Genomic DNA, 27,341 nt, shown 5'->3' on the forward strand with positions numbered 1-27,341 from the left:
GGAAATTGAGTTGTTATTTATTACTGCAGGATCTGTACTTCTTGCTTCATTCTCCCTGCTGCAATAATGACGCAGCCAAATCAGGGTGTACTACATCGGTGACTAATCAAAGCCAACTCAAAAAAAAAAAAACCCAAAAAAACCCAACAAACCAAGCAACCAAAGAGTATGACATTAAATGGCTTATTTATAGGCTCTGTTTGTCTAGACAATGAATCCAAACATTTACATTTAATTATTAGATGTCAAATCCCAATAATAGGTAGGATATTGTTCCATTAAGTTATATACCACATACATTTCATTGCCAACAATTTGAAACTCATTTGGTAATTTAGAAGAGAAAGCAATTTAATGACGGTGGATTTATCAGGGACATAAAATAGGCTTAGTTAATAAGGGAGAAAAAAAGGGGGTGTGGTGTGTCTTAACTATCTAATTTAGTTGGTCTCTTTTTCTTTGGCACTGAATTCATAAATCGAAGGATAGACTCTATACATACCTGATACCTGCTGCAAGATAGCATGTTATGACTGCTAAGGCCCCTTCTTGATTTGGTCAAGTTTGAAGCACTTGATATAAACCAGGGGGCTGCTGTTGGAACAGCATTGCTCATAATTCAGGCAAGAAGCCTCATGTCCCTTTATGGTAAGGTTTCCTAAGGAAATAAATTCTGTGTTATTATGCCACTACATGCACCCGACTGCTGGCAGTTCTCCTCTCCGCAGTTCTGTCCCAGTTAAGTTCAACCATGTGTCAGAGGAGCCAGTGCCTCAGGCTCCTGCAAGATGTACCTACAAAGCTGTACAACTGCCTGATCTTCATTACTAAAGTGCATTTGGACTGCATAGAAAGTTATCAATGCATGCTCACTGCAACAAAATCAGACAAAAATTTACAGAAAACAGAACTCAAATGTTGAAAGTTGATGGACAGGACAAGCAGCCACCTCTGCTCTCCCAAATTCTGACAAAAACCTACAAACCAGCAATACTCTTAGCCTGTCTAAGCTGTATCAGCAGAAGAAACAAAAAGCCTTACATGACCTATGAGGATCTGGTCTTTGCAGATACCGATCAGAGATACCCCTACATTAAGACATTACATCTCTAGGAGCTGGGGGGGGGGAATAACTGCACACATGCTGAAGGGGGACTTACAGTGACCTTCACTGGAAGCACAGCTCTTGAAAGCAGCTTTTTCCTCTCTGGCTTACAGTGTTGGACATACTCAAATTTACCATCAGCAGAATTAGCTCTACAGCAAGAGAAAACAAAAATAGGTCAGGGGGAAGATCCCTGTCTGATCTTACATTAGAGTGTCAAATCAAAGCCCTTGGCTCATATATCTTTAGCTGTTCTGCTGCATTTATTGCAGAGGCATTTCTAAGTATTGGAGCAAATTTATAGATTTCAACATTTTCAAAGTACTTTACCAACAAACTGAATAATCAAATAGATAGCAATGGGATTTGAAGTAGGGGTGGGGCCTTTTAATGATTCATGTTGGAAGATTTAGGGGGATTTAATAGATTGAAGGTCACTATGGAAATAAAATTTAAAAAAAGCTTCAACAGTTTCTGCTAAATCAGAGTTACATTGCGAGGTCAGGTGAGAACACAGCTCCACAGGACCTCTCAATAAATCTCTGTTCTTTAGCTAACTGCATGGAAAAGCATTTGCTTGGATAAGGCTAAAGCACTCCTCTGGTCCGCTATCACCAATCCTGCCACCTTATGACAATTTTGGAATTAAACCAACGAAACAGGAGATTTTGCTGAAATTCTGTCCATTGCAAGCCTTTAGGCTTGTGTTTGCAGCACTTTTATGCAGGAGGTCAGCATCTCTCAGCAGCATGGGAAGAAGGGGGGGCAGCAGTGTGAAGCACCACAGTATAGTAGCAAATATTCTTCCCTTTGTATTCCTGAGTGTAATTTTTGTCTGGACAGAATTGGTATTTGAAATGTAGTGCATAATCACTAAGCATGACAATTACTGACTGTTGAGTGTCATGGACAGCGAATTGTAATAACATCCCTGTGCATTTGTGAAATAATCTGTGGACTAATAAGCTAAATACCACTCTTAGAATTCCACATTTCCTTGCTCCAGAAATCAAGAGTCTGTTTTGTCAAATTCCAGTATACTCCAAGATCTGTTGACTGGATACTTTAGCCTGCTGCCTCCCAACTGCCTGAAACAGAAGGCTATATAATGCAGACACCCATTACAGTTGGAGATAGTTAAGTACACAGTGATTTTCCACTTACACACATTATCTACATAGTTGAAGTAGCATCTAGAAAAGCATGGGAGTTATCACATAGTCTTAGTGATGACAGATGAGCATAAGCTGTAGTCCTACTCCGTACATTTTGCAGAATATTAAAGGATACCCAAAAATTAACTGGACTGTTTAACCAATTTCCTTACACAGCTAAGCCATGTCTGCTTCACCAGAAGGTGAAGATTCAAAATTGACCTGAGCCTGCTTAATTTGAAAAGATTTACAGGTAACTGCTGCCTTTTGTTGCTGGAAGTCTCCACACATGCCTCTACAAATGCAAGGTCTTTTCTTCCTTGCTCTCAGGGCAGTTTCACTTGAGCTTCAATCTGCTTTAGCTGCCAGGTTGCCATATCACGTATCCTCACTGTGCTGCTCCACTAGCAAGATGGTGTACAAATACTGCCGCTTGGGTTGCTGCTTTCTCTGTCAGTGAAGCGCAAGGCTCTGTACACATGAAAAAGCTTGTCCCAGGTGGTGACAAAGTAAGAATTTCAAAAACAAGATTCAGAAGCTGTACAAAATATCCCTTATCCCTTTCTCACTCTCTTTTTGGAAGACCTTCCCAGATTCAGGGGTAACACAAGGCAAATTCCCAGATATTTTCAAGTGTGTATCAAAGGTGTAAGACTGTTCAGCAACACAAAAATACACATTTCTTTAAATGCAACACAAGCTTTCCATCCTTCTTGAGCGATCCCAAGCGTCTCACACCTTCAGTGATTTGGGGGGGTGGGGGTGGGTAGGGATAAGTACTGAAAAGACAAAACGAAAGAGGGAAGAGAGTAACACAAACAGAAAAATAGGAGATCAAGTTTCAGCATGACAATTTTTCATCTGATGCAGACTTCCAGAAAAGCCTACAGTCACTACTCACGGTCAATACACCTTAAGGTGTTTACTAACAAATTCAGGATTGGCTTCAGCATTTAATCTTTAAAACCATAGACAGCTCCAAACTCAGAATGCAAGACCTTGTATCAGTTTCTAGTTTAATACCCAAGCTATTGCCTTATTGTACACTGAAGCAATAATTGAGCAGAGACTTGGCAACAGCCTTTACCTGCACACAAAACTACTTTTGTAAGTCACAGACTTGTGATCTGGGGTCCAAACAATGCAAGATAAAACTAGGCACTCTGCTATGAGAAACCAAAACATACCTGAGAAGAAAGAAGACAATGAAAAATTAGCAAAGCAATTATCATTACCAAAAGTAGAAAAGTAACTTTTAAATTCTGATCTTTTAAAGGTTGTTTTCTAACTTTCAAGTACCTAATACAAATTCTACCCTGAAGGCCTATTTACTGCATGCTCTGAGTTTAACTTCTTTGGAAAATACTTGCCTTGCAATAAGAAACTAGAGACGTGAGGTTGTTAAGTGATCTGAATATTGCCTCATAAGTATTTGAAGTGATTTGTGACAATGAGCTCTTCTAACAAAGGCACATAAGATGTGCAACTGCTGAAAATCTAATTTGGAAAAAATCAAAATGGAAAGAATTTTTAAGAATTAGGCTACTAGAATAATCCACATAGGAAACTGATATTTAAAACTGGGAGTTAAATGTTAAATACATCTTATCCACAGTTTTACTGCAGCATCCGTATCTGCCGCAATTCTAGTAAAACAATTTTTAAACCAGCATTGACCCTTACCAGGCTCTATCTGTGGTTCTTCCAGAGGGCGTTTTCCACATACATGACCACGTTAAGCCTTTCTCTTTACTTTCAAACTGCAAGACAAAGTAGCTCCAGGACTGAAACAGCATGATACAGTAAAAGAACAAGTTCCTTCACCAATTGTGAAGTGTAAGGCTCAAAGGGTTTATAAAGAACACTGCATGGCTCTAAATCCTCTCTTCTGTATCCACTGCCCTTTACCTTCCTCACAGGTGTGGTTTTGTGCAGTATGATGCTACTCACCATCATGAAAAACCTTAAAAAATACCAACACCCAACTTTGTGAAATGACCATTTGCTATGGTCTATCTGAGAAACTTAAATTGCCACCTCATTGTTTAGAGTGGTTTGTTGTTTTTTTTCCTTGGTCCTTGCAGTCAATACAGAATGGGTATTTGATCACTGGAAGGTCACTGTTGAAAAGATACAGGAAGTTCAGATGTGAGGAAGTGGAAAAAAAAGCCAAGCACCTGGAAAACACTTCATTGCTTCTTTTATTTAGATGCACCCACAGTACAGAGCCTCTTCAGCATGTGCAGAAGAGGAAGATCACACACTTATAGTTGGGAGCACCACTGAGTTGGAGTTTCTGTGATACCATTTTTGAGAAAGTAAACTATTTCCAAAGAATTACATTTGAATCCAAGAACTCAAGACCTGCTTGTACTTTATCCAGCAGTGGAGATTATTTTTCTTTTATTATTACTTCAATGTAAAGTAGAAGACATTTTCAAAGTCTGGTTGGACCAGTCTATATATTTTCATATGCACCTTCTAATTTATATAAAAAAGGCTTCATTTCCCCTTTCCCTCCCCTCCCCGTCCCCCCACCCCCGATAGTTAAATGCATCTAAATTTAAAACCAGTAATCAACCAGAGCATTCCTATGGGGAAAAATGAACTTTTGCTGCCCTCTCCTGCTTAAACAATGAAATGCTAAAATATTAAGATCTATGAATCTAATGCTAACCTTCAACGAAAAGCATGACAGGTCATTCGCTATGCTAGAATCAAAAATAGGACAACAACAAGAAATGTACTGGTACTATTTATATTTGAAAACTCCTCATCATTACATGAGGTTATGAATACAACATATTTACAGTAAGAGATCCAAGTAACAAAAACTTGTATTGAGAGAGGTCATGATAAGAAGTGTTTGCTTCTGTGGATGGGAAGCAACACTTGGATAAAAGTTTCAATCAGAATTAGTTCCATTCTGTTTCAAAATACTGTTTCATAGACATCAAAACAAAAAACTGGGCTATACAAAATCTGCTCACACTAGCAACTAGCAAAACTAATCCATGGCTCGCTCCAGAGCTGCTAAGGGAAGAGGGTGAGACAAAATAAAAAAGCCACACCTAAATAAACACATTCTTCAGTGTTGAGCATTGTCACCTTTGTCTTGTTTTAGGGCAACTGCTTCAGGATGGTATTGTAACACAGTTAAGAAAATAGGCCATCTTTTTTTTTTTTTTTCTCCAACACAGAAATAAAAGCAAATTATTTCAGTTTTACTTGAAGGACAGAAGCAACCTGTCTTTCTCCCTCCTCAAAAAACAAAGTTTTTAGAACTCCTAATGTATTCTCCTTTCCACAAAGTGAGAGAGCCTGAGGCTGTACTTAATGCACTTATAATATAAGTACAGCTGCTGTATTTCTTACTCAAGCAATTCTTGGCTCTAACACCCTAAATTTTTCCATAAATAGGAGGAAATTAAAAAAAAAAAATTAAATCCTTTTATTTATGCTAACAAAACCAAGATTAAATTTACTGTAACCCTTCTAGTGAATACTGCAACAGCATTAGAATACTTCTATTTAAAGCATTCCAACCTTTGGAAGAGACACAAAAAACGCTCAAAAGCAAGGAAAGAAAAACAATAAGGGAGACCTGCAACATGAAGAAAGCAAATTCAACTCAATTTGAAGTATAAGAGAGGAACTTTACTTTTACAGTTGGTATATCCCCATGACCTGATGCAATGCCCTAGCATTGAAAATGCAGCTCTCTCCTTTTACCAGAGAGCATTCAATTCTTTCTCCTGAAATCAATATGGTACAGGACACGAGTGACCACCCAACAACCACCATATGAGCAGTTAATAAAAACATTTACACAAATAAAGGTAGCTTCTGGAACTCAAGAAGCAAATAAAAGCATAATTAAATAGACACACTGATCACACTTGGGCCCATACACTGCCACGTTCTTTGCCTACAACTCCAATTGATGGGAGCATTGCAGAGTGGCAGGACGTCGCATTTGGACTGTGGCAAACAGTGGACCCTGGGGGTGAGGTCGTATCACTGTGGCAAGTGCTTCTTATATACATCATACAGTGCAACCTAGCGCCATATCAGCCTTTAAGACTCAAGTGACTAATATCACATTGTCTCCTTCACTTTAAAGAAATGTCCCTTCTTGGAAGCGACAAATCATCTATGAACTTTAGGTACTTCCCACCATCCCCACATCAGAGGTAACATAAGAGGTAACAAAATATTGCAACCCATCAGGTTCTCATCAGTTTCATATGATCAATACCAGAATGTCAGGTCAAAACCAAAAATAGTTATGAACAACCACCACTCACCTAAACTCTAAGTACAGGACAACGTGCTTTTTCTAATTTCACATTGCTGTGTTCTACTCCACCAGGTGGAAGGCATTAATCTTTTTTTCTCCATTCTATCCCAGTTTTTCACAACTGAACATTACTCTTTTAAGCATGAGTTTGGGTCCACCCCTCTTGTAAAGCATGATCATTTCACATAGAAATCACACTGTCTAGTATTTTTTTTGGTAACAGAAATAAAAGACTGTCAAAATCAATGGGCTAAGGGACACGATTTGTTATAAATTTATTTAATCTTCAGTATTTCAGCCTGTACCTTTGCTTCGGCACTTTTTAAAATAAAATGTTTCAACTATGACAGTAACTGCCTAATTTACACTGCGTCCCAGTCAATGTACTTAAAAGAATCTTGTACTAATCCCACTAAGCCATGTTGTGTTTGGTGTTGCATATGACTAGTTCCACTTTTTTTTCCCAGAATTAACAGTGTCAAGTTTTTACAAAATTGTTGAGTTTACAACATTTGTGTGCGCGGACTCGGGAATACAAACCGTGACCTGATAATCCTGAAACAGTCAGTAGTCTAGGAGGGAATTCTTTTTTACCTCTTTTCCATGCCTGAAAACAAGAAAACTTCAAATCCTACTGTATATTTAAATGATAGGAAGAAAAATATACAAGCTTGTATTTATACCGTATTTCTATCAATGGCAACAGGTCATAAATTCATGGTTGCAACTATCACAAAGACTCAAGAACACCAATTCATTTTTATACTGTAAATACTGCTGGATTGATGGTTTAGGATTATCAATTCACTGTTGTCATATGTCTATAACAGTTCAAAAGCATCCTGGAGAAAAATCCTGAAACACATACCTTTCGGTATATAATAATGCAACTGCATTAGCTAAATATATATTGTACATAAGTCTTATCAGCATTTTACCTACCAAAGATGTAAGATTCCACTTTCAGATACAAAGCAGATAGCCAATAATGTATACTTATAATACAGCCCTCTTCTTTGTTTTTGTATTTTTTCTTTTGTTTTAAACAATTTGGTCACAATGCACCTTTGATATAAAAGCATTTTAAACTTTATTATTAATACTCAGAACATTAGGATTTCCAGAATTTTTTTCAGTAGCATTTGTAGAACCAGTTTTGGTAACAAATACAGTAGTTAGGAATGAGCATCCAGATGAGAATGCATAAGTATATTATCCAGAATCCTTTCCAGCTAAGACCATAGGGCTGGTACTGTGATGAATAATAGTACTAGAACCACAAAAACACTATAGTATGTTTCTTAGAGGCTACATCCTCTTTTGCTGGAACACTTTATAAATACATATTAAAAAGTAAGGCAACAACTCCAAACAGTCCAAACTGCTATCTCAACTCAATTTCCAATTAGATTCATGACCACTGGAAACTAATTTCATGCTCACACTGTTTAGCATTTGTCTTTATTCTTTCAAAATGGTCCAATAAAAACATACTGTAATAATTTAGCAATTAGTATTTCTAAAACAACTCCGGTACGCATGTCCAATGCCACATCACTAATACTGGTTAGGTACTGAAGTCCAGGGTGTTACCACTGCCTGCTTTTAAAGGATTGTGGACACTAATTTGGATTTGCAATAAATAGGTGCACAAATCCAAAGCTCCCTTTCCTACTATGTTTATCACCTACTTGTTTTTTTTAACTCCTAATGTTCAAATTAAGGAAGCACCAGAGACAGCCTGGTACTAAAAAAAATGCTCACACCAGTAAACAAAACTTTTATTCAGGACCTATGTTTGGACCTACCATGGCCCTGATCTGAATGGACATTCAACTTATGAAGATGTGCAAAAGGAAAAAAAAAAAAGTCAAATTACAGTAAAGTTATCCAGAGAAGGAGGATGTTACACAAACTCATAAGGAAATGACAGTCTTTTTTCTCTTTTACTATAAATACACTTAACAGTTTAGCAGAAAGACAAGCTAAATTTTAAGATTGTTCACATTTGAAAGTTGTATTATACTCTCTGCTAACGATAAATAAGGAACAGGTCCTGACAATGGAATTTGACATCGCAATTTTCATCAACAGATCTTTGAAGACTGGTTTTAAAGAAGGGTTAAAACAATGACTATGTTTGTAAAGTTCTGAGAAGTCCATCTGCTGTCCAAACTTTGGATTAAAGTCCTTATCTTTTTTCCTTTACTTAGAGACAGGTATATACAGTGCTGTTGTAATAATGAAACAAATGTGAAATCTACTGTAAAGTTGCACAATACAGAAAACTGTTGCTCCATCTTCTACTACATAAATGTGTGACTCCACAGGTTAATAATGCTGTTTTGTTTTGTTTTTTTGTTAAGTTGGAATTATTCCATCACGTCTAAGACCTCTCTTTAATTCCAAATCCTCCAGTTTTTTCCACAGTTCTTCACGTTCTTTCTCTTTCTTCTTCTCACTGACAGATGAAATAAAACAAAAAGTTAGCAGGAGAGAATACTGTAGAATATTTATGTAAAAAATATCTATAGCTGACATGAATTAGCAGCACTGATTTTGTTAAACATAACTGCAATTTGCCTAACATGTATTTAAGTTTCTAAAAACTTCTGTTACCTACAGAAGTATCACTGAACAAAGCAGTACAAAAAGAATATGAAACATAAGCTGACTGAAGTGACAGTATGCACTAATTTGTAATGAGAAAAAAATGGGCTTTTATTATGGAATATTTTAAAATATTTGATATATTATGGAACAAAGATATCATAATTACAAAAATTAACATTTCAGGACTGGCTTGCATTTAATTATTTTCAAGATACTTTTAAGAAAGGCAGTTTTTAATCTTATAAATAGCAGCCACTTTCTAGAACAAGCATTCCCTTATTCTTTTGGAATCACTGTTCTAACTTACATTGACTGGTGGCTTTCATATCACTTAGGTAGCAGCCAAGAAAAGGTTCAAGCTAAAAGATGTGCCTTTCAGTGATTTATTGCTTTTCCTTACAAATTCCTACAAGATCTATGTAGCATTTGCTTTAACAACAGACTTTTAACAACTAACCTAACATTTACTTTACCTGCATTATTTACATTCTGAACTTCCTGTCTCTGACATGGCTTACTCTGAATAAACCTCCTTGATGCTGCAAGGTACAAAATCCTTTCAATTTCTACTACATCACCTTGTAGGTTCAGATGAAATGGAAATCTTAACAATTACAGACACATTCTCTGCCAGCCACATTAAAGAATTCTTGAAAAATATTTCAGTGGATTAGAAACATTCCTACACATCTTGATTCACGTCAAAATGCCAATATCTGGCTCATTTATTTGAAATTTTTATTTCCCAAGTGTATTTTAAACATATAAAAATACAATTCACTTTCAGATAAATCCCTGAAGAATGCTAAAGGGGAAAAAGAAAAACAAACAAAAAAACGAGCCCACTGTCATTAAAAGTATTTCAAATTAAATATAAGAATAAGTGAAATAGCCTGACATTCTCAGGCTACTTACCAATATTTATCTTCTAAGCACTATGAAATATATGCCTGCTTACCTAAAAGACTGCTAGATGATCACCTTATTCAACTTACCTATTTGACCTATGAAAGTCATTAATATCTAACATATTTCTTCTCAAGATTTAAGTTGTATCAAGTTACCCTTTTGAAATGCAGTTCTATTAAGATACTGAAGATTTTCTGTAAACATTAAGGCTTTACATGTTTTAAAATGCTAAGTAGTAAATAAAAATGATGAAATGGTTAGCATTATCCTTGATAGGAGCTACAACATCAGTAGGTGCAAGGAAAATTCTTTGTGCAGTTCAGACAGTAAGCCTTCCTCATTATTCAGACATGGGACATAATAGTACAGTGTCCGGTCCTGTTAAGAGCAGAGTTCCTCACCTTAAGGGGCAAAGTGCAATCTCAAATTGATGTAAGTCACTGAGCTCCCTCAGTAAATGGGTAGATAAGATGACTGGTCCTAAGATTCTCTGCCTTTTCTACTAGAAAACCATGCAGCACTGTCTCAACTGCACTAACGGATTGAGCCTTATTTATCCACACCTATCTGGAATTGATCTGGCATCTTAACTCAAATATGTATCTACATCTCCAAAATTAAAATACTGTATTAATGAACTAACCTGTTAAGTGTAGACTTTTGTGTGTGTGTGTATAAAACTTTGTATTTTACAAAAATGAAGCAGAAGGACAGTGTGATTCCAGGCACACAATTCAAAAAACATGGCCTCCAAAACTTTAGAGACAATGCTAACTAACAAGTTCAAATGACATACAGTACTCTTTGCTTTGCCTGGGAGAACCCTGAGTCATAGAAAAGGTATAACTTAAATAAAACTGTAAACTGTTCAGAGTTCCTCAAGTTTTCTCTTTTTTTTTCACCTGACACTTTGGGTAAGCTGAAACTTTAATTGCTCTTTAACTGGAAAATGAAGATTAAGAAAAATGGGAGAAAAGACAGAAAAAGCATTTTACTAGGGTGGAACTAATGTATATATGATTGGTGTATCTAACGGATCCTGCATGTTAGAGGACTCCAATATAGAGAGACCCAGAAATAAGAAATGAAAGGGTTGAGAGATGCCTTTTTGCTTTAAGACTGTATCTAGCCTATGGACAGTAGTTTGGCAAATCAAGTCTTAGGATGTGCCCCCTCGTGTTTCGAAACCTCAGTGTAACTTTTTTAAAAGTCCTTAAACAAAGTGTTAGCTTTAAACCCTTGTTCTTCTTTTGCTATTGAAGATCTTGATACACTCAAGCCTTTTGGAATGTGGAGTCAAAAGGAACTCCAGGAGGAATGCAATTCCCAAGCAATGCAATGGATACTGTATTTCATAAGGGGTAAAGAACAACCTGTATATGATGATATTATCTTGCATCTTTCAAGCAGAAGGCTGAAGAGCATGCAAAGGGAAAAATGAGGCATTGTGTCTATTATGTGTGAGATTATGCAACTGCACCTGAGTGTGAGGGGAAAACTAAACAGCAGCCCTTATGCACAGCTGACAAAAAAAGCTTTAAAAAGTTACCGCTGACGATCTGACTTGTAAGTGGCTGTCAGCTCATCAAACATGGTGCTGTTCATTTCCATAAATGCCTTCAACACATTGTAGACTAAAGCCACAATAGCCCTGTGAAACATTAAAATAGAAAAAAGAAAGGAGTCTTACTTTCAGATGAAATCAAATATGAAATAAGTGTCTTCTCTTACCAGCATTGCTGCAACCAATTCTGCTCTTGCAAGTGTGATAATGTAAATTCTTTGATTTCAGTGAAACTACTTTTGATTAACATACTTAAAGGTGAAAATCAGCTTTCATGTCTCTACTAACTTCTTCAATGGAGCAACCCAAAACTCTAGGGTAAAAGGTAACAACAGAAAGCTATTACATCTAACTACAGAGTCTTCCCCTCATGCTGTGGAACAATTCTGAATTCATCTCCAGGGATTCAAATCATCAATGCTGTCAGAAAGAATAGAATTTAAACATGAAATGGGAATGATTCATATTTCCTTATGATTTTTCTATGAGGCTGAACATTCAGTGCATCTATGCAAAATAAAGCTGTATTTCAAGCTTGATTTCCTTGTACTCATACATTTCATATTCATTTTGATATTGGTACTGCAAAAAACTCATCAAAAAACCCCCCCACAGATCCTTGCAGTACCTGTGTAAAACTATGCATTTATATATAAATACACATATACATTTTTCATATATATATATAAAAAACATATGTATCATATCTATATATCTGTCTCTAGATAACCTCTGCCTACTTTGCATATTGTTGTTACTGACCAGTACACTGCTGCTCATCTGAATTCAAGTTGCTTAATTGCATAAAACATAACAGGTATGATCTGTTCACACAAGAAGAAATGATGTGTAACCATAATTTCACAAAGGCTTCAAAGGCATTTTGTCCCACAAAGGTTCCAAAAAGGGAGATACATTTTAGGCTTTTATACCATTTGACTGGATAACTAACCTAAAATACACTAGAATTACTAAATTAAGATGGATCTGCCAATCATCCTATTAACTAGAGGTCAAAACTTCTTTCTGGCAGAACTGAAAGAAACACCAAAGCAACTGAAAAGGGTGAATGGAAAGAGACATCTAAAAACCTTTTGAAGAATTTTGAATATATTATCAATCAAGAGATTCTAGTTCTGATCCATTACTATTCAGACATGGGGCTGCTTGAGAAACAGCTTAGAAGATGTTGATTTAGCCAGGAGACAGTGAATCACCATTACAGGTGCTGGGAACTTTTGGAACTAACCTATAAGGCAGGCAAGGCAGATTCTGCACCATTTCCTTTGCACCCTGTATATCATTCACTTTCAATAAACTTCCATGTTTCTTGCCTGCATTTAAAAATGATGTTACAAATATAAAAATTCTTTAAACACCTTCTTTATTTTACATGTATCTTAACCTGACTTGTGTGGCAAAGCCATAAAATTCCTGCAGGTATGAAAAACTCTGTAAACTGGGATAACTGCAATATTCTCGTTACCAGAAGCATCCCAGTGCTCAGTATAAAGGGTTGGGCAGGAGCACAGGCAGGCTGGAGAATGGTGATACAGTAATGCCATAAAAAGCATCCTTTTGTGACCAGCATTATTTAAAGCTTTCCAGTAGCATTAGATTCATCATTCATTCTAACAAATTTGAGAGTCTGGAGAGGTCCAGAACAAAAAGACTGTTTGAAAAGAGGAAATATTTTACAAATACTTTACAGTAAGATCTTACAGCAACTGGGACTTGAACACAGCACAGCTCATTAAAAATTCTGGGTTTATTAAATGGTAACCATCTTGACTTCAAAAAACTTCTCAGCTATAGAATACATGGCATCTAAGTATAATAGCATTTTTCATTAAACACTTTTTACTAGGTCATTCAGTTTAAAAATAAAAATGCCAAATTAAGAGGATATCAATGAGGATCAACTGCTCTATTATTGTGTGTAACAGAGACCAGCTGTGTTTAAATCAGTTCAGAAAAAAACAACCCAGCCCAATGACTATATGCTTCATAAGAAAAATGCCACTACCAGAGGTCTACCACAGGTGTCACTATCATCCACGATACAGCCACAAAGCTTTATTAATGCCAAGCAGCATTCTTCTAGACAAGTTACAATCAGGCTTAAGATGTTAACCAGTTTATAAAAAACTGTGTAGGAGAAATGCTTGATGAGCAATACTTTTTCTTCAATAACAACCTAACATCTAATTTCTCTTTTTTCCAACTTGTGACAAAGTCTATTTTTATCTCACAAGGTACTGATTTTTGTACACATACCACATAATTAAAATCATTTTGAGATAAACTCAAGTAAAGAATAATTTATCCTGACAATAACAGAGTTGCACCCGTTTATGCCAGCTTTGAATCTGGATCTCTCCTGTTCTGACGTTCTCCGGCAGACAGTCCCCAGGTTTATCAGTGGCATATCAAATGGTAAAATAAAGTATAATGGCAAAAAACTTACGGATTCCAGTGCTCTTTAGAAATCCTATAAAGGCTGGAAAACATGATGGGAAGTATAACATTTGAATTCTCCTCTATCAAACTCATGATGTATTCGTTATTCCAATAATATAGCGCTCTTTCGGCCACCTTTGAGTCGAAGGAATAAATATTAACAGGAATTCATATAGCTGTAATTTTGCAATTTTCTCAAGGAAAAATAAATCACAGAGAAATTCTGTGAAGACGTTTTAACAGGAATCATTACCTTCGGAATTAAAACTCTACTTTAATCAGTAGCATAACACCCATTAATGGAATTAAGTTTTTATCTTCTAATTCAAATCACCCAGCATCCACTCTCTGTTTCCCCTGAGTATAGTACGTTACTCACTGAGGACCAGGTGCAGACAGTACATTAATGCTGCAGCTGTGGAGGGGAAGGGAGAGCAGACAGACTTCCCATCACCCCTTTCCCTCAATCCTGTGACTGCATTCAGAAGGAAGAGAACTGTGCTGGGATACCAGGGGAAGGAGAAGGGAAAGCCCCAGTAGCTGAGCTCAATGAAGGAGGAGAGATCTTAAATGTGAGTAAGGTGCCAATCATAATAATCACTCTGGGGAGGAGCTGAGGGGGAAGGATTGTCTTAGGAGGGAAAACACTGATCTAAATTATGCTAAATACAAATGTAGTCCAAGAAAGAGATGAAAACAGACACATCTGCCTCTGAGACAGGATAGGTCACCTGGCTTAATATGAAGGCACCACAGGTCATATATCCTAATTCCTTCTTCACATACGCTTCAATTTAAATCCTATTCATTCCCCTCCTTTCTGTTATGCAACGTGAACAGGATATGGGTTCTATCATCTCTAACCAGACATCTCCTTACAGAAGGAGGTAAGTAGGAAAACAAGAATGTTGCACAATACTGTGTTAAAAAGGGAGCAAATACATCCTACATGGTCTATCAGACCCAAGGCCATATGGTGAGTACACATCACCTACTGTCAGAAGGGCTGGAAGTCTGCCTTGATACAGTTAAAGGCCTTACGTGGCTCAGAACAGCAAGTTCTGTGCTGTAACCCCAGATATATCTAACAAGAACTAAACTTCCACTGCAACATAACCTCTTCCGTAGAGATCCAGAAGACAAGTATTTAAAACAATGTAACATGATATTATATATATATTTGGAGGGGTGTTATGTTTGAAACTGAGACAATACATTCCTATACAAACAATAACCTCTACAACTGACCTGAAAATGAGGGCTAGAGACACACTTGGCAATTTGTTTAAACAAGGGTTCCTGGATTTTGACAAATTGTGATGGTTCAATTACATCCAAGATTTCCTCCAGCTCTCCAAGGAACATGACCTAAAGACAAAGAAGAAAGAACTGAATATAAAACATTTGAATCATCTTGATCAGCAAAATGCTGGTAACTCTCAAATCCTACTTCAGGGAGAAATGGAGGCCATACTAGCTCAGCAAGACCCTCTCTCAAAAAATATGATCAGTTCTACCTTTAACAGCTTCTAGATTCAGTCTCATAAAAGAATGAGGACCAGTGTATGCAAATACTATATTTAAAGTAGTCCTTTACAACAAAATTCAGAATTGTACCAGTATATCCACACTGAAAACCTAGCCTAATAGAGTCAAAGAATTTGGTCAAGGCTTTAACTTTCTTAAGCAAGGAGAGTACCTTAATTTCACATCAGTTTCAGAAGCAGTGTTCAAAATAATGGTTTCATTGGGTCACAGTATTTCATTAGGGAATCTCAAGATTTGCATCAAGGATTTGAAACAAAAATACAAAGATCTAACTGCACCTTTTACAAGTTTACTAGGTAAACATTAGACAATAAAATATCTTTAATCCTCCCTGGAAAAATACTACCCTCACGTATAAACTATTCCAAATCTAACAGAATTTACCAATCTATCCTCAACTTTATGTTCTTCTGAAACAAAAAGAAATCCTCTGCCGAAGAACCAGTGTTTGTTTTGCTAATAGTTAGTTTTGTGAATAGTCAAACATGGTTATCAAACTTTTCACAGTTAAAACTGCCAAATAAAACACCCATAATTCAAGTATGGAAAATCAGCTACAAGAATTAATACCAGGATCCACCACAGCATGCGCTATCTACCTGGAAATACCTAAAGACTGCCTGCCTATTACATTGGAGAACAAAATAACAGTTGTGTTTTGTTAATACAAATAATACACACCCTTAACCTTTTGTTAAGGGTGGCGAGGCACTGGAATGGGTTGCCCAAGGAAGTTGTGAATGCTCCATCCCTGGTGGTGCTCAAGTCAAGAACCTTGGGTGAGATGGTTTTGTATGAGGTGTCCCTGCCCATGGCAGGGGGGTTGGAACTAGATGATCTTGAGGTCCTTTCCAACCCTAACTATTCTATGATTCTATAATACTACAATATCACTTACCTCTTTCTGACTGCAGGTTTTAGGCCAGAATTTCATTAAACCTCTAATGACCTAAATTAAAGGGAAAAAAGTTAGATTTTTTTTTTCTTTCCTCTCCACAGGGTAAGACATTTATGATGAAAAAAATAAAATAAAATAAAAATTGTATGAAAGAAATATTTACTGGTTCTGTGAGTGAAGGGTCTTTCTCCAGAAACTGTACTATGCAATACGCCAGCTGTGAAGCAGTAAAGATTTAAGAAAATAAAGTTAGAACATTTCTATAAAGAAAGCACAACAAAACCATTATTTTTAAGAGGGACTCAAGACAAGATGCTACACAGCTTTCTCCAACTGCATCCAATTTTAAACTGAGATGTATGGTTTGCACTGTGCAAATCCACCCAAAGAGCAGTTCAAGAGAAATAACAGAACACATTACAAAAAAAAATAAACAAATTAAGGTGACACAGTAGCATATACAACAATCAGAGCAACTTAGAACTCTAAATACAGTCATATAACCAATGTTTAGAAGCTTCTGTTACTCTCTGAAACTGTGTCTTTTTACACATTTTATACATCAGCAAAATCATGAAAACTCTTGGCAAGATGAGCTAAGACAGCTAAAAACTGGAATAGCATATTTAGAAAGTACAGCTTTATCGGCACTACCTGAAAATTGGAGAAAAAGGCAACAGGTATCACTTATCAGAGGAAAAATTACATCATGAAAGCAGGATGTATAAAAAGATACATGAGAGCATAAATACAGTACTGAGAAATACGTGAGCGAGAATGTTAAAGATTATGCAAAAATGTGGGTATTGGTATTCAGAAAGTTGCCAGGGTGAAGAAGAGCCTTGACAGCACAAGACTAAGGAAACCCAAATATCCTCTTGGGAGAGGAATGGGAAAGGCAAACTTATGAGAATGAGAAAGTATCAAAGACAAAACTAAAGAGTTTACTAAACAAAATCCCCCAATAGTACCTATTTCTGTTATACTTTTAATTATCTAATCAGAAGCAAAACATTAATCATACAAAGGACATTACATGAAAAGGAAAAAAAAATCTATCACATTTTTTTCTACATTTCAAAACTTTCCCCCCATCTTTCATGTAACATGCAATTACATTTCCAATGCAACCTTCAAAAAAGTATCTTCCTGTATCACCCCACAGAGCAGAAAATATTTGTATTAATTTCTACCTGTGCATGGAAGAGTGATAAACTCCTGACAGTATGTAAAGGGATCAGCACCTTCACCAGAAACTGTTTATGCTCTGCCTTAAGAGGTAAAGCAAACCCATTGATAATACTGGAAATTAGAATAGAAATATTTGTTAGTTACCATCACAGAAAACATTCTTGAAGTCTGAACAAGCACTTCCTAGATTAAAATAATTTAACAGTCAGCACCTGTTTACAAATAGCAGGCTCATGCCATTTGTAAACAGGTGCTGACTTTCATCCTCCTTTATATTAGCAGTGTAGTACATAGCTAGATAGCAATTCAGCTCTGACTTAGGAATAATCATATAAACAACTGCACAAACCTGTTGCCAAACACGTAAGACCTTGTCTATGTGGCCTGTAAATTCATATAAGCAAGATGTTCTGGAGCAATTAGCTTCGAAAAGTAGATTTCTTTAAAAATATTTGCACTGTTAATGTGCTCAAAATAATGTAATTATTTCTACAGCATGTAAGAATGAAGTGCACAAAATTTAACACACACGTACAGAAAGTCAATCCAACACTTTTGGCTCTAGCTTGCATCCAGTTATATATTCTTGGCAAAGACATAACAGAGATTTGCACATAGGCATAAAGATGAGCATGTGCGCACATCTGTTTTCAGAATCAGGGCTTATAGTTACACTTTCTCCAAATCTGACACTATTCTGATGTGTCCAGAAAGGAAGTTTGAGATAGGTAACAAAGACTCATTTACCTTCCTAAAATTTCCAACAGTTCAGCTACGCCATTGAAGTGTTCAGTTTCATAAACAAATCTGAAAAAAAAAGAAGTTAAATATAAGTAATATATCAGTTTCCTAAAGTCTTCATAAGCAAAACATACCTACTTCCACAACTCACCGTAGAAAAATATTATTAATCTGTTTTCGGATAAATGCTCTAAGACCCAGAAACTTGCCATAAATTCTGTGCAAGACTGTTTTCAGGTAGTCTCGTTCTCGAGGGTCTTCGCTGTCAAACAGCTCCAACAGCTGTGTTTAAAGGAAAAAGAGAACTGAAGCAGTAGACATTTGACAAGTATGACATGCAGACTTCTATATAAAAGAAAAATTACATATTCATGCATGTAAAAATGCAGTATCAGTTACCCAAGGTGTAGAAATACAGTATTAAAAAAATCTGTAGTTGTAACCCCACTACATCACCACTAAACTCAGTCTATTAATTTCCACTTCTGGCATAACAAAATTTTGGCAACCTTAAACAACCGATAAACTTTTGATTAACTGGCTCCGAAATGCTGCCTTCATTCTTCTCCTCCAAATAAATAAATTCTTAGACATTGCCATAGCTACAAAATAGGACAATTTACCTCTTACCATTCACCATTCCCTCAGTCTGCAGAAATAAAAGATCCTCCTTTGGTCTTATTTGTTCCCAAAACATTGTGTCAAGGTCACATTTTTCTAATTGCTTGCAATTTATATTGCGAATTCTTGAGCCTTCCTAGTGATTGCATGGCCTTCACACTCTGAAAAGGCTCAACAGTGAAGCCTATGCCAGCACTGGATCTCTGATTACACAATCTCCACCAATCAACTGAAATCAAAGCATCAAGTGGAATTAATCCTCCATGTTGAACACAATGGTAACTTCAATATCCAGTTTAAACAAACAAACAAACCCCAGCAACAGAAAACCTACATTTACTAAGTAACTTGTAAGTACCATTTTAAAACAGCAGAATGATTATGTGGTACAGTGAAAAGAGAATGCCATCCCATGTCTTTTACTGTACAAAATATATCCTGAAACACTGACACCCAAAGTTGTGTCTAAGAACTAAGGCATGAAATGAGCAGCAGGAATATCACCTGCAGATCCGTCTTCTATTCCCCTTGAATCCCCTACCACAGAAGTATGAGCTTCCCCTTATCCCTTCTTCACCTTTTTTGATACCACAGCATTGGCTATTCTGGCAGACAGCTGGAATGAGTTAGAAAGTAAACTTTATTTAAAACACAAACCCAACCAAAACACAAAAACCAACCACCACCCTCCTAGTGCACAGATGAAAGGTAAGTTTAAGGTAGTAATCATAAGCAGCCACTTGGTTGCATGAAAAAGAAATTAACTGTCAACCACTACCTGTCTTGCAAGAGAAATTGAGAGTTTGTTAAAGAGGTCTGACAAATGTGTAAGATGCTGTCAGAAAGTTATTACAGGAGTGGTAGAAAACAGTATTATCTTGGATTCACAAATGGATACTGACATATAAGTACATATGGCAGTGTATGTATACTACCTGATCTCTGTTAAACTGCTACACAACTTTGAGAAGGTAAAATGAAAAGACAGAAAAATATGATTAAAATATGTTGTCTGGCATTTTGCTTTCTAATATCCAGATTTAGGACTGACGTATGTATCCTTTCACACTATTCTGGATTTTTCTGTAGCTTGTAATAAGATCCCACTATCTCTTCCTTGCAGTAAGAATTTGTGGTGGGAATTTCATGTGGGAACAATGAGGTACCTCAACTGCCCTCCAGAGGTTATAAACATATTGCTTTGTTCAATTAGTTCTACAGTTAAATAAATAAACAGTCACCTCATCCGTCCCCAAATAGTAAATTTCACCCAAACACAGCAAACAGCTGGAAACACTTATGTTTTTAATTTTCTTACTGGACTGCTTTTAGGAGCAAACTATTTATATTTCCAGTTCTCTCACACAGATCCTCTATGGAAACATTGCTGAACTAAGACTGGGTCTCTCCTTTAAAGAAGGACAACTATTTTGATATGCCAAATTTGTTACGGGTTTCAACAATAAAGTCTTATTTTTATGGATAAGCTGCAAGACTTTTGTAATTTACGTGACTGTTCTGACACTAAGCATACGTAGAGAAGGGAAATAAATTTTCCAAAATAGCAACCTACATAACACAGACACTTGTGGATATATTAGAATAGTATGTCTCTTAGCAACCACTGCCAACCATTTCAGACTGTATATACGCAAGCTTTGGAAATGAACAGTTACATTGTTAAATACACCATTTTATCAAAACATACAGCTGAAATCGAGAAAAACATCCATAGTCAAAAAAACCAAAGCAAAAAACAAGTAAATAAGAAAAAGGCTAAAAAACACCCATTAAAGTGTCATTTTTTTATACAGGCATTCTTATTGCCAAGAAATACTTCAATAAAGATTCTCACATTAAAAAAAAAATAGAGAGAAACCTGATTTCAGACTGTCAACACCTGTGTTGTCCTGAAACATCAAGCATGCTTAATGTCCTTAAGTCTCAAACTGGTTTCCTATGTAAATAGTCTATAGTCACAGATTCTAAGGAATTGCTCTAGACACACAGCAAATACCATAAGAAGTGGAATATGAAGTGGAAGGACAAGCCAGTACTTACACACTGAAAACAAACACACACACACAGATGTATTTCCTTACATGTATTTATACAGCTCAACATTAACTTCTCACAGAAAAAAAGGTGAATTTTAAATCAACACACTGTGCACACCAATACGTAAAAATGCAACATTTAACCATATAGCCAGAATTTAGGACTTCTTAGAATTCTTTTGAACTCTAAACTGTAATATCATGCATTTTCAGATACGATGTTTTTAAAGTGTCATTATTTCCCTCTTTCAGTAGATACCATTTTTTCACTTAGTAGATTTAATAAACACTAACAGGATTTAAAATAAAAAAGTAAAAATCCTTGGTTTAGACCCATTCTACCATTTTAAATTCTTAACATGTTTGAACACCTTGAAAGGGCATGAGTGGAATGCCACCAGTCATGACCAAGTCCAGCAGCACATAACAGAAGCATCCAGGAATTATTTTCTCTAGATCTCTAAGTGGAACACAAATATTTCTTCTAATGCAATCCTACTAAAGAAAATAAAATCAGTCTGGAAAAACCTGTAGACTGATTATCTCCCCATGCATAGTCTTACATCTCCACCAGATATGATCAGACTGGTGTAGCCCCTTGTTCAAGTCAGCATTTAGATGAACAAAAAGGGAACTCCATCACAGAGGCTTGATCTGGATGAAAAACACTACTGTATTTAGAAAATGGATAAAACATAAATATCCTGTTGCTTCTGTAGGGTGAAGAAGGTCTGTAATATTAAGAAGGAAACTGAAGTCCCTGAAATCTTTGAATTTAGGGACAGAAGTTGGTCTCTTTGCTATGGTTTTAGTTATCCGTAAAAATAATACACATGAACAGGAAAAGCACTATTTTTATTGCTGGACCACTACAGGGAAAAATAAAAGCTGTAGGCCAGAGTGGTAGAGAATGGTCTTCACAAATGCTGAGTGTCTCCTGCCAGTTTTAGTTTGGCTTTGATTCAAGTTTCAGCCCACAAGGAAATTTCTTTTTCTGACTAAGTAGGATCTTTCTAAATTTCCCCAATTTCAAAAGCAAGCTATAGACAGCATTAAAGTTCTTTCTGACTTTGCAGTTACACAAAAATTCATGATGGGAACAGAGAACACAAGACAGGCCTATTCCCAAAAGCTGAAGACAAAAGTCGTATCTGTGGAATCTCCTGGCTTATCCCAGAAAACACCTTCCATCAGCCACCTCTGTTCTGGTGTCTGTCAAGGCCTGGACCAACATTCCTCCCCATAGAAGAGCAAGTACTGTAGTTTCAAGTGAAATAACAATGCATACACAAAGCCTAGCTTATACAAAAGGAGGAAGAAGGTTAAATCTGAAACACAAAAACCCTGGCTACCAGGTGACCAAAGTAACAGCACCCATCTCTTCCATTTAGCCATAACAATGGTGAGCAAACTACAAAAATAAAGGTACACATTCTTTGCCAATGTTGTTTATTATTGATGCTACTTCTTCCATGCTTTTAATAGCGCGTGAACTTCATATAGCCTTTTGATTTACTTCCTCCCCAACCAATACAGCAGCACTGTTTTCAGAATTGCACTGGGAATAGGCTTCCTGATGAACTTCTGTCCCTGCTGCTAACTCTCCAGCAGAGACAGAAGGGAGAAATACTCTCCCTTTCCAACAGAAATATTTTAACAATATTAAGACACCTTAAAATAGGCATTTAAGTAGAATCATAGAATCATAGAATAGCTAGGGTTGGAAAGGACCTTAAGATCATCAAGTTCCAACCCTCCTGCCATGGGCAGGGACACCTCACACTAAATCGTGTCACCCAAGGCCTCGTCCAACCTGGCCTTGAACACCACCAGGGATGGAGCATTCACAGCCTCCCTGGGCAACCTATTCCAGTGCCTCACCACCCTCACAGGAAAGAATTTCCTCCTTATATCCAACCTAAACTTCCCCTGTTTAAATTTTAACCCATTATCCCTTGTCCTATCACTACAGTCCCTAATGAAAAGTCCCTCCCCAGCATCCCTATAGGCCCCCTTCAGATACTGGAAGGCTGCTATGAGGTCTCCATGCAGCCTTCTCTTCTCCAGGCTGAACAGCCCCAACTTTCTCAGCCTGTCTTCATATGGGAGGTGCTCCAGTCCCCTGATCATTCTTGTGGCCCTCCTCTGGACTTGTTTCAACAGTTCCATGTCCTTTTTATGTTGAGGATACTAGAACTGCACACAATACTCCAAGTGAGGTCTCACGAGAGCAGAGGAAAGGGGCAGGATCACCTCCTTCAACCTGCTGGTCACGCTCCTTTTAATGCAGCCCAGGATACGGTTGGCTTTCTGGGCTGCAAGCGCACACTGAAGCCAGCTCATGTTCATTTTCTCATCGACCAGCACTCCCAAGTCCTTCTCTGCAGGGCTGCTCTGAATCTCTTCTCTGCCCAGCCTGTAGCTGTGCCTGGGATTGCTCCGACCCAGGTGTAAGACCTTACACTTGGCATGGTTAAACTTCATGAGGTTGGCATCAGCCCACCTCACAAGCGTGTCAAGGTCCCTCTGGATGGCATTCCTTCCCTCCAGCGTATCAACCGAACCACACAGCTTGGTGTCATCGGCAAACTTGCTGAGGGCGCACTCAATCCCACTGTCCATGTCAGCGACGAAGATGTTGAACAAGACCAGTCCCAACACCGATCCCAGAGGGACAGCACTCGTTACTGGTCTCCAGCCGGACATTGAGCCATTGACCACAACTCTTTGTGTGCGGCCATCCAGCCAGTTCTTTATCCACTGAGTGGTCTACCTATCAAATTGATGTCTCTCCAATTTAGAGATAAGGATGTTGTGTGGGACAGTGTTGAATGCTTTGCACAAATCCAGGTAGATGACATCAACTGCTAGTCTTTCTAGATAGCAGCATTTTTGGACTACCTGATAGCAAACCTTTAATTTTTCAACAATTACTACTTCAGCTCCCTCTCATAACTAGTAAGTCAAATATTTTGATTAAGGTATCAAGACTGGATACAAACCATCCATTTTATATATCTATAGCAACAAGACTGACATATAAAGACACACACATGTATTTCCCCTACCTCCATAGACTGAAAACTCTCACTGTATATGCTTGTTTAGCCTTTTTCTGTTGCAAGTAAAATTAGATTTTCAAATTCTAAACAAAATATTTTAAAGACATTTTTTTCAAAAGCAGAATGAAGCCTTAAATTTAGAATAAACGTCAGCTTACCTGCAATACAAATTTCTGATCTATGTATTTTTTGGCAATGCTGGGCTGAAATTCTTGGCTTTCCAAAAATCGTATGAAAAACTCATATACAAGCTGCAAAAGAATAAAAATATTCCACAGTTTAGTTTATGACTTGATTACTCTTTATATTTTGAAGTCTTTCTCTAAATTCTTTTGCTGGAAGATAAAATGCTTATTTTTCCACAGAGCAAAAGGTTGAAAAGAATGAAAAAGGTTTTTCTCCTTTATCAAACTGCTATCTTAGAGTTACAATTAATTATACAAGCTTTTATAGTTAGTTTTGCTTATTTAAGTCCAGTCAAAGACAGTTCATCACCAAAAACAAGGACTGCCATTTTGTAATGCTTATTATCATCTTGTAAAGCTTCTGAGAGTAACTGCAAAGCACATTTAAACTGCCCTCTGAATGGCTGAAGTCACATCAAATACAGACATTACAATTCTGAAAGGGCTGAGGAAACAGTTGGAAATATTTAAATTAAATTAGAAACTGCTTAGAGTAGCTTTTACTACAACTTGAAGGAAAGAAGAATACAAACCAGAATTTATTCATAAGTTCCTAACTTACTGCAAAGATTAGCCTCAGGCTGGAGAAAACCTGCTTACTTTCAAGCAATTCTGTCTTTGCCTCAACTATTCAGCGGGACAGTAACAGACTTTTAAGATCGTGGAGAAAGAGAAGAGTATGAAAAACAGGCAAAAAGGAAGGGAAGTGAAACAAGAGACTGCCGTGGCCTTTTTGTTGAACCTTTTCAAGAGGAGTAGCTATTTAAAACTTTTTCTTTTCTGACTTCAGAGTATGAATATTGATACTGAAAGGAGAAGGAAAGCTAAAAATCACATTTTAAAATAATTTTGAACTTTTCTACGCTAACACCAATATGCTGAAATACTGTTGCTGCTTTACATCAGTGTTCTCTGACTTCTAAGAGGATAGGAAAACAAAAAGGGGGAGAGAGGTTTAGAAATATGATATGGAAAAAGTGACAGCTTACATAACTAATATTAAATCATCAGGAGATCGATTCCATCAACTCCTGACAAATACTTTGGTGCATTTCTTTCTTCCTGACAAGGGTAAATCATCCACCAGCTGAGAAATGCCATCATTTCCATGTAAATAATGACTTTTAAAATTACAGCGCTACTGTCAACAAACATAAGATAGCAGATACACATGCCTGTGCTGTTTCCCGTAAGGCAGAGCTGTTCAGAGCTGCCTTGAAGCTTCTAAGAGTCTTTTTTTTTTTTTTTTAATATGAGAGATAAAACCTACATTTTCAACAAATTCTAAATTTGTAGCACAAAAGAGTGAAACAAACTGCTCACAGGCAAAGACTGTGCATGCAACTGTCCAATAAAATCCTCATTTCAAGCTGAGATCAACTATGCTCCTTTGCTCACAGAAACTTCCAGATTCCACAAACTGTTACCTCTCAGGCAAACTTCTTCTAAATTTACTAGTGATGTAAGTCGTTGTCCTGACTAACACAAATAGAATCTGCATCTGTATTTTCTATATAGGATTCTACTGCATTAGCATCAGTGTTTGTTTCTCCAAAATCAGTTTATGGTCTTTGTTCAAAATACCTTGTGTTGGCACGGGAGGTACAGAGGAAGGGATGATACACAACAGTGAGCATGCATTCTGCTACAAACACCAGAAGGCAAATCTTGATGAGGGAAGAGGAAGGAAGACTTAGATAGGCATGTAGATTCTCATTCATATTTCTGATCACCTACCAAGACCAGTGGACTTTTGTATGAAAATTAACTAACCTCTGTGAACAGTATCATCTGCACAATGCTCTCGCTGAAATTGCTGAAAGACACTTGTGCAATGGAACAGTTTGGAAAGCAGAATAGTTTTTAAATCAGTGAAGGAAAACAAGAATATGAGTGGCACCATCAATACAACTGTGAAAGAAAGCTTCAAATTTTGCAAATTTCATAAAGTACTCTCCCATCTTTGTAGGTACTATATTATGGCCATGAACAATATTAATATATGTGTCTTTACAGACTAGTTCAGATTCACAGATTAAAAAGAAGCTGAGAAAATTAGATACTTTAAGCAGTGACGAGCATTTCTGAGATAAATTATCAAAAACCTGTAAATGTGGCCATGATGCTTCCAAGGTGGGTTCATCTTCTTCTGGATCAAATTCATTGCTGTCACTAGGTGGGAGAGTTCTGAATATATTGCAAGATACCTGAAAAGTGAAAAGAAAGAATTATGAGATCTGTTTTTCAAATAGGTACTAGACCTCAGGACTCTGTATGTCTGTACCTACTCTCTCCTCCATCACGTAAGCAGTGTTTCTTTGGCTGCTGTTTGATAAAGTTCTTTAGCAAAAGCACAGGTCTAAGGAACTTGACACCTTACAAACCTCCCATGAGCCTTGCCCTTCTCCACGGTGTTTTAGTTTCTTCTTTCCACTACTATGCTGGCATTACCCAGTCTGCCACTATTTCTGTCCACCATGTTCCAGATGTGCCTACCAAGTTGCAATTCCCAATCCTGTCAGGCACCAGTGAGTTGAGAGTCACAACTGTTTAGGAGTTGCAGGAAACGCCAACACTTACAAGTGTTTTCATACAAGCTTGAGTTATTTCCTGTTACACAGGGAAAACATTGATGATACCTGATTAAAGTCTTATTTATCAGCACTTTTTAAGAATTGCGAGTGCTATTCACACATTGTATGCCTGGACACCTCATGCCAAGTACAGAAATTGGTCCTAAATAAAAGCAACAAATAGCATTTGCTCAACACTTAAGTCTGCATTTTATTTCATGATCATTTCACTTTGCCTAATCTTATTTAGAGGAATTCTGATGAGATTGCTTGGCTTTGTGAGGTTCATGCTACCAGCAAAGGGTGAACCAGAGTGCTTTCTTGGGTTAATTATAGTGCTGAATGGAGTGTACAGCTTAT

At 37.0% G+C, this 27,341-nt stretch overlaps 1 protein-coding gene across 4 annotated transcripts in view; it reads right to left on the minus strand.

Moving 5' to 3' along the window:
* Nucleotides 1-6,810: 6,810 nt before the first annotated feature.
* PPP2R5E (protein phosphatase 2 regulatory subunit B'epsilon) overlaps nucleotides 6,811-27,341 on the minus strand; it is a 73,472-nt gene continuing 52,941 nt past the window's right edge. For 3 of the 4 annotated variants that reach the window (XM_061376261.1, XM_061376260.1, XM_061376263.1), the window contains 11 exons: nucleotides 26,514-26,615; nucleotides 24,382-24,474; nucleotides 18,635-18,765; nucleotides 18,490-18,549; nucleotides 17,745-17,853; nucleotides 16,715-16,768; nucleotides 16,552-16,602; nucleotides 15,354-15,473; nucleotides 14,113-14,240; nucleotides 11,631-11,732; nucleotides 6,811-9,020 (listed from right to left, as the gene is read on the minus strand). In XM_061376261.1, the coding sequence (XP_061232245.1) occupies nucleotides 8,921-9,020; nucleotides 11,631-11,732; nucleotides 14,113-14,240; nucleotides 15,354-15,473; nucleotides 16,552-16,602; nucleotides 16,715-16,768; nucleotides 17,745-17,853; nucleotides 18,490-18,549; nucleotides 18,635-18,765; nucleotides 24,382-24,474; nucleotides 26,514-26,615 (1,050 nt within the window). In that variant the 3' untranslated portion in view covers nucleotides 6,811-8,920. The remainder of the gene's footprint in view (nucleotides 9,021-11,630; nucleotides 11,733-14,112; nucleotides 14,241-15,353; nucleotides 15,474-16,551; nucleotides 16,603-16,714; nucleotides 16,769-17,744; nucleotides 17,854-18,489; nucleotides 18,550-18,634; nucleotides 18,766-24,381; nucleotides 24,475-26,513; nucleotides 26,616-27,341) is intronic. The other variant, XM_061376262.1, reaches the window with a different exon arrangement.

This window comes from Neopsephotus bourkii, unplaced genomic scaffold (genome assembly GCF_033783945.1).
Source record: "Neopsephotus bourkii isolate Nb327-2 ecotype Australia unplaced genomic scaffold, CSIRO-AGI_Nbou_v1 NB_1707, whole genome shotgun sequence".
NCBI lineage: Eukaryota > Metazoa > Chordata > Aves > Psittaciformes > Psittacidae > Neopsephotus > Neopsephotus bourkii.